General features: G+C 42.3%; 1 protein-coding gene across 4 annotated transcripts in view; it reads left to right on the plus strand.

Annotated features, from left to right (window-relative positions):
• tafa5a (TAFA chemokine like family member 5a) overlaps positions 1-4,668 on the plus strand; it is a 535,310-nt gene extending 530,642 nt beyond the window's left edge. For all 4 annotated transcript variants that reach the window (XR_005462300.1, XM_038811413.1, XM_038811414.1 and 1 more), the window contains one exon: positions 1,680-4,668. Coding sequence is in view for 1 of the 4 variants with exons in the window: in XM_038811414.1 (XP_038667342.1) it covers positions 1,680-1,688 (9 nt within the window). In the remaining 3 variants the exon portion in view is untranslated. The remainder of the gene's footprint in view (positions 1-1,679) is intronic.
• Positions 4,669-8,377: the final 3,709 nt, after the last annotated feature.

Genomic DNA, 8,377 nt, shown 5'->3' on the forward strand with positions numbered 1-8,377 from the left:
AAGCACGAGAAAACTTGGGAGTGGATTTTACATTTCTCAGCAGGTTTGAGAGAGGCAGAACAGAAACTGCCCAATCAGTTTGCTTTCAACCCCACTAACTCTGATGGTCGAAAGCTACAGGTGGCTTATGCACTAACATGGAGTAAATGGTTCACTGCATTGGGGTTTTATGTGTGATATGAAACATACACATGGAGTCTTATGGAGTACACAGAACATAGAAAAATACAGCACAGAACAGGCTCTTTGGCCCACGATGTTGGGCCGAACCTTTGTCCTAGATTAATCATAGATTATCGTAGAATTTACAGTGCAGAGGAGGCCATTCGGTTTAATGTTTCAGCAATAGTGGAGTGACTGGGAGGGTGACTGGCATGTTGAATTGGAAGCTGTAAGAGTTCAGTGGGGCTACAGTCAATGGGAAGGACTTCCTGAGCCACTGTTTTTCCCGTCCCTGGTGGCTGCACTGTGTTGGTGGGACAGGATACCTGGCAGGAAGGAGGACAATTGAATTTGCAGAGGAAGACTCCACACCCAGTTGGCACAGGAGATTGAGATGTTATTTTGCAGAGATGTGACACTGCGCACAGGAGGTTGGTCATGTCTAGAATGAGAAAGCCCCCATGCTCACAGAATCTGTCTTCATTTTTTATTGAAGGCTGAAAAACAGATTTTTAAAAATGACTTCGAAAATCATTCCGACTCTTGCCACCTTTCCTAACAACCATGGTCCAGGTGACAGGCCTAGTCATCTACCCCCTTATCCTTCTTGTCATAGCTATCGAAAAACACTCTGAGACATTCTCACTTCAATGCCTGGAAAATGCAGCGTGGAATGAAAAATTCCAAACGATTGTGGCGTTAGAAAGCTTAATAGCTTGCTAATTGTATATTTCAAAATGGCCAGGGTGTGGAGGTGGGGATGTTTGTGGCAGGTTGGTTGGGGGTGGGGGGGGGGGGGGGGGGGAGCTGCTGATTTGCACACCCGCTCACCCACTACAATTTGGGAGATTGACATGGTGATGTTATGATGTCACGTTGCCAAATCAATACAATGTCACCATGCCCTTTTTTATGTTTGCATGGGACGTGGTGGGATCTCCTGATCTGTTGATATAAAATCTAGCCTATGAGAGCCATAAGAGAATGCAAAAGCTAAACAGCTGAGTTTTAATTCACTGCAGCACCATTTTTACTATTTACTACTTAGGGTGCTTTTTAATGTTGGTTGTGTCTTGCAGTTTTTGATGTATGGTAATAATGATAATATTTATTGTCACAAGAAGGCTTACATTAACACTGCAATGAAGTTACCATGGAAATCCCCTAGTTGCCACATTCCAGCGCATGTTTGGGTACACAGAGGGAGAATTCAGAATGTCTAAATTACCTATCAGCACGTCTTTCGGGACTTGTGGGATGAAACCGGAGCACCCGGAGGAAACCCACACAGACACAGGGAGAACGTGCAGACTCCGCACAGACAGTGACTCAAACGTGGGACGCAACACTGCTACCCACTGTGCTACCATGCCGCCCACTGATCCTACTCTATTTGACTTGTTGAAATTTTGAGGAAGGTCATGCCTGCCCATGAGATTGTTCGTGCAGCTAATTAAGCGATGTAGACAATGACTGTAAAGCATAATGTTCACACATTTGTTTTTATTGATTCACAGGTCTCCTGACAAATGCATCAACAAAGAATCCTTGTAGAAGCAGCTTAGAACTCTCTGTGAACTGCTTACCCTAATCAAGTTCTATCGCTGCGGACTATCATCTGTTGTATGTTATTTCCTCAACTCTCTCTTTCTCTGCACCAGTCGAAACAGCATAATCCCATCCTCCAACACTTGAGCAAAAGTCCTTCTGTTATTCGGACAACTGGGGCAACAGAGCCATGCTTGGACATCAGCAATATTGACCACGTTTGGCATTCGCATCCCTATTTTTCAACTAATGTTGGACTTTCTGTTACCCGGTTGATGTTTCAGCTCAGAAAACCTGTTACAGAAGACTGAACAATGTGCATCAGCCCTTAACAGGTGGGACACTATAAAGAGTTACCGAAGGCTCCACAACAAAGACACTGTGCTTTAATGTGTGTAACTCTCTCTGACATCTATACATCTATTTCCTCATCTTTACCTGTTCACTAAACAATAGACCAAAGAACAAAAGGAAAACATTAAAATGGACACTATTTCATTGTGAATGATCTTTACTGGTTTCAATTGTGGTGGGCTCCTGAAGGATTTAAATTCAGCTTCTTATCGTGCTGAAATAAATCATTACTAGCTCGGGTAAAGTCTTTATTGAAAAAATAGAGGGACTTCTGATGTTGGGAAAGCTGGTCTGATGTAAGATGTCTAAAGGATCTATATGGAGCATGGAAACAGAATAATAGTCTATGCCCTGTCACAAAAGAGACACATATGAACACTCACGCTGGGAGGACATCATAGTCTCCTGTTTAGTTTGGCTGACTTATTTCTCATTCTTAAGTCATGTTGTATTTCAACCAGAAAAAAAAAGAACTAAATGTGAAACATTTGCAGCTCTTGTTTCCTCTCCCAGCATAAAAGTAGCTACTGTCAAATAGCATTCGCAATGAGCATGTCTGGCCACCTGCAGCCTGTGTCACATTTCCAACAACCATCTACCACAAAAAAAAGTCAAATTAGAGGAGAAAGTAACATTTGTTGAAAACAGGATCATTAAATGTATTTTGAGAAACCTAAAGTTATATATTTAACAGTTTTTATATGTTGTATCTTTGTAGAAAATCTTATTTAACAAATAATGTGGTCATACTATGCCAGCCATGAAAGCGATTCAGAGTTATGTTTTAACTTCTGCTATCTGTCAAAGAGATGATTGGTGTATGTTTCTTTCCTCGAAGCATTCTGGATCTGAAAACTGACCACAAAGAACTCTGTAGAAAAAAAAATGCTGTTTATACATCAATACATTCAACCATTGCACTGTAGGAAGACAGTTCATTACTTTTATGTACTGGTATAATAGAGTGGAAAACATTTTAAACTTTGAAATCAATATCTCGTTTTCATTTCCCCCTTTTCTATTTATGTTGTTGTTACTTCTTACTAACTCAAATCATTAGGATATCCTGGATTTATACAATGAAGGATCTCATGGAGTCTTGTTGCGAAGTAGTGGCTAAGACCAGTCATTACCCTGTTTCCACAGACAAAATCTATTCTCGCTGGTACGTTTAACAGGAGATTTTCTTTCTGGGATAAGTGTGAGCTGCTACTTTACTAGGACTAAGCATCCAAGGGCTAAATATTGTTGGCTCAGTTCCACATGACAGTGTTCTCCTGCAACCGTCTTTAGTTGTGATCCCTGGTTTGAAAGTTCAGCCATTTTACTCCCTCCATAACCACTGAATAATGGCAGTGCCACTTTTCAATTCTACAGGTGTGTCGAGCACAGCAGCATGCCCTCTTAACGTTTTGGTTCTTTAGACTTCAAGAAGATTTGTTTGAATACTTATCCCATTATCCCCCATAAAACAGTATTTTTTTTTAAAAAAACTTTGTGTGATGTAAGGAGCACGAAAAAGCTAAACATAAAAAACCAAAGCTTAAAATTTGCAATCTATTTCCTCCTTGTCCAACATGGTAAAGAATATCGATGAACATGTTTACGAGCTCTCGATTGTGATTTGACTCGGCGTTGGCCGGAAACGTTCTCAGTCAGTAAAATGATTATCAAAGTGCAATCTGGTCTGTTGCAGTGCTATTCAAGGCATGTTTTTGGACAGGTAAGAGTGCACATTGACTGTGCTCTGATAGATGTACCTTCCATGAAGCTTGCTTCACTTTGGATGCTCTTATAGGTTTTGTGATTAAAATTGTCCCCCATAAAACCAGGATTTTTTTTATCAGGTGCGGTAGTTGTAAAAAGAAATGTCCGAATAGTGGTAATTGAGGCATAATCCACTTTGCAAATAAATGGCTATTTATTCTATGGAGGTATCTGTGTAATCTGATCAATGAAGACCTACCCCACCCCCCTGCCCATACTTATATCTTATACTACCCCCCTAGATAGGAATAAAATAGCCTTGCTTAGGTATGCGTGTGGCTATTTTTAGATTTTTAAAAAAGTAAATCCACTCTTTCGCTTTATGCCAAGCTTGCTTCATGCAACAATTCCTCCTGTGAACACTGCCTGTATTAACTCTCAGTTGTCCCAGAGGGTGACACATTGGGGGAAGTTGAATGCAGACGGCATACAAGGCAGTTTCTTAACTTCCTTCAGATGACAGAAGTGGAATTTATACCTTGACGGAACCATGTAATTCCGAGACAATTCACAAAGTCCTATCACACTAAGCAATAAAATACAGCTGTTCAGACATTACATAGAATTATCTTCTAATTGTTGTGCCCAACTAAATTATCATTTTAACTTTATACAATTGTAAAACAGAGCTTATTACCAGCCATTAAATGTAATACTTTGGAGGTTTAATTTACTCGGTATTTCAGGTAATCTAGACTGAGCTCACTGTATATCACCGAACAAAGAAGGCTGAATTGGAAACACATTGAAAGTTGCTGAAGATATAATTCTCTTCTAACTCATGTCCTTTTAAAATACATAAGCACTTAAACAAAATAAAGGATTTTCTCTTAGCAAGCACTGCGAACTTTGATTTTTAATAGTTTCAGCTTTCTATTATTCAAAGAATCTCTAAATCTCTTGGATGCAATGCATTCTCCCAAATTACTACTGGATCAAAGGAACACTTCAGTCTCTGAGACATTATTCTACACTCATGTGCACTGATATTCCAGGGTTTCCATGTACTTTTGCTGAAGTTATGGTGCATGGATATGATATTACCCTATATAAAATTCACTCCCTATACCTCAGGCTATTAGTTTTCAAAATATTTCAACCAGTTACAAAATTACAAGGTACATATGAAGGGAACTTCCATTTGGAAAGGTATACACTATACCTTCTAGTTGTCCTGTGAGTAATTCTAAGGTACCTGTCATCCTTAATACCCCAGCCGCCCCTTTCAAGTGTTCACTATTCTTTGTGTGAAGGAGAAATTCCTGATATTCATTCTAAACTTCCCTTTCATCAATTTGAACAGGGGAACCTCTTGTCCAATTTCATACTTTGAAGTATGGTTTACACCTAGAATTCCCATTATGTCCATGTGGGTCTGGGATGCAGAAAATCCCAGAAGCACTTATTACAGGCTAAATCAAATCAGATGTGTTTTTTCAGTGGTAAAGTAATCCTAATTTTAAGAGTAAAGAAGTTCCTCAAACTAGTAAAGAGCACAATAAATGAATAAAAAATTTCTGAACATAACTCATTTAAACTTTCAGTCAAATACGTCCACACCAGCAGTGACATCCAGTTTTGAAAAACCCTCCTTTGTGAGAGTAACATAGGGCGCAATTCTCCGCACTCACGACGGTGCGGAGAATAGCGGGCGGCGTAAATTTTTACGGCCACGCTGGTCTGACGCCCTCCCGCTATTCTCCCCCCCCCCCCCACGCCCGCCTCCCGACACGAATCGCTGCCCGCTGTTTTTTTATGGCGAGCAGCGATTCTCAGCTGTCCGATGGGCCGAATTCCAAGGCCTTTACGACCGTTTTTATGAACGTCAAACACACCTGGTCTGACCGTTCGTAAAAACAGCCGTAAAGTCCCGATCTGGAGAACCATGGCACCGATTGGCACGTACCACGGCCGTGCCAAGGGTGCCATGGGCCCGCGATCGGTGGGCACCGATCGTGGGCAGCGGGTACTTACCCCGCGCACTGTCTATCCTTCCGCCGCCTCGCTGTATCCATTCGCGGGGCGGCTGAGGGGCATACCGGCCCGCGCATGCGCGGGTTTCACGCAAATGCGTGATGACGTCATCCGCGCATACGCGGGTTGGAGTCGTCCAATCCGCGCATGTGTGGCTGACGTCATCTGACGCGTCAGCCGTCGCAAACTCTGGCTAGCGGGCTTAACGAAATTCGTTAAGCCCGCGATGCCGGAGTTCACGGCCGCGGGATGCTAGCCCCGACCGGGGACCAGAATCGGTTCCCAGTGGGAGGGCGGAGGCTGGCGTCAAACCCGCCCGTTTTTGACGCCAGCCTCACGATTTCTCCCGGGTGCGGAGAATCACGCCCATAAGTTTTGATAGAATTTCCTCCTTCAAACAAGATCTCCTGAACTGAGCACCTCTATCTCCTCTAAAGTATATTGAATATCAAAGTATAAGCATGTATTTTTACCCAGTTCTGATCGCACAGCTACTCATATTTCTTTTTGATTGCAATGCACTGACTTGGAGGCACTTGAAGACCCTTCTACAGCACCATAGTAGAAAACTGTTGATACCTTGCAGTATTTCATTTTTATATTAAATTCTGCACAATGAAGAACAATCTTTATCTTCAGTGATACTTCATAGAATCATCATTGTTACAGAACAGACTCAGGTAATTTCGACTATCAGGTCTGTATGTGTGTTTTTCTTTACACAAGCAAAGGGAATCTACAGATCAGTGGATGCATCCGGTGAGGTATATTTTGACTGAACCTTTTGAAAATACTCACAGCTAAAACAACTATAATTGGATTCAAGGAAGAATTTGACCAGAGCATGCATTTCCACTATCGCGTCAATCTGTGTCCCAGTGCAATACAGCTCAGCATTCTGTTTGCTTTGTTTCCCCCCGATTCTTATTGCCTTCAATTTCACTTGGGTTCCTTGATGCTAAATTTAGCCAAATGGTGCCTTGAAGTCACAGGCACTCATTCTCATCTCACTTCTGAATTCAGCTCTGTAGTTCATGTTTGGAGCAAGGCTGCATTGAGGTCTGGAGCTGCATGGCCCTGGCGGAAGCAAAATGGAGCATTGGTGGGCAGGTTATTGATGAGTAAGTGCCACTTGAAAGCACTGTCAATAACACCTCCCATTACTTCACTCATGATTGAGAGTAAACTGATGGTAATTGGGTAGATCGGATTTGTCCTGTTTTTTTCAGGAAAGGTCTTGGCATTTTTCCACTTTGTTGGGTAGGTGCCAGGGTTGTAGGTGCTCTGGAACAGCTTGGCTAGTGGTACGGCTAATCGAAGAGCCTAACGCTCGAGTACTATGAATGTGGTCCAGGAAATATACAATTTTCTGCATCCAGCCCACTTACTCATTTATTCATATCACATGGAGTGAATCAAATTGTTTGAATACTCACATTAATGATGTTGACCTCAGGACAAAGTTGAGCTATATCATCCACTCAATATTTCAAATTGAAGATAATTAGAAATGTTTCAGCCTTGTTTTTTGCATTAACATGGTGGGCTCTGACGTCGATAAGATGGGGATGTTCATAAAGCCTCCTTCTCCCTCTGCTCCTGGGTGATTAATTGTCCACTGATATTCATGATTGGATGTGGCAGAACTGCAGAGCATTGATGTGATCCATTGGTTACATTCTGCCGACAGCATTCTGCTTTAGCTGATTAAGTCAATTAATGGGTAACCTGTGCGGGGACAGGTTCAGTGCTGCCAGAGAGGGTGGGTAGAGGGTGGGCTGGCGCTTCTATTCAGCTCCCTCAGGGGATAACTGCTGCGGAGTAATCGCAGGGAGCTGCAGACCTTTAAAAAAATTAATAAATTGCGATGAAAAACCACTCAAAAAGTGCCTTGGCAGCACAATCAAACATACACCTCAGTCCCCATACATCTTTTTAAAACTTTTATGTCAGCCCAGACAGTTTATCCTGCCCTGGATTGAAGTTGCAGCTAAAATATAAAGACTGCCTGGCCATTCAGCCCGTCCACCAACCGGAAACGCAGACCGACTATGTAAAATTCCGTTCAGTGGCACCATAATGGTATATCTGTCCAATTCAGATACTTCTGACCAGTTTACTTACTCAAAGGTTTTACCTCAGTGTCCTTGAACAGCGAGGAGAATAAAGGATAAAAGCAAGTACAAGTTCAAATGATCTTTATTAAACACAGTTAACCCGTAAATTAATCCAAGTACATATATATAAGAAACACCCAAGATCGGTTATACCACCTGCAAAGATAGTCTGGTTGAAGGTGGATCTGATTCCTGAATGCCTCTGGTCCATTGCCACAAAGGTGGGTCTTGCTGGCAGCTTCTTCCTTCCTTCTGGTCAGTTCTCTGGATGGTAAAGATCACCTCCCATGTCGTGTCTTCGCAGGAGATGTGCCTCGAGTGTCTGATTTTAATCACCCTTCCCTTCACGTCCTTTTGCCATTTCCTCTGGCTTTCTGCCAATGATGCCTCGGCAGGGTGTCCCTGCACCCAATGGTCTGGTTGATGACCGTTTGACAAGATTCCTGAGCCCGCCC

This window comes from Scyliorhinus canicula, chromosome 11 (assembly GCF_902713615.1).
Source record: "Scyliorhinus canicula chromosome 11, sScyCan1.1, whole genome shotgun sequence".
Taxonomy (NCBI): domain Eukaryota; kingdom Metazoa; phylum Chordata; class Chondrichthyes; order Carcharhiniformes; family Scyliorhinidae; genus Scyliorhinus; species Scyliorhinus canicula.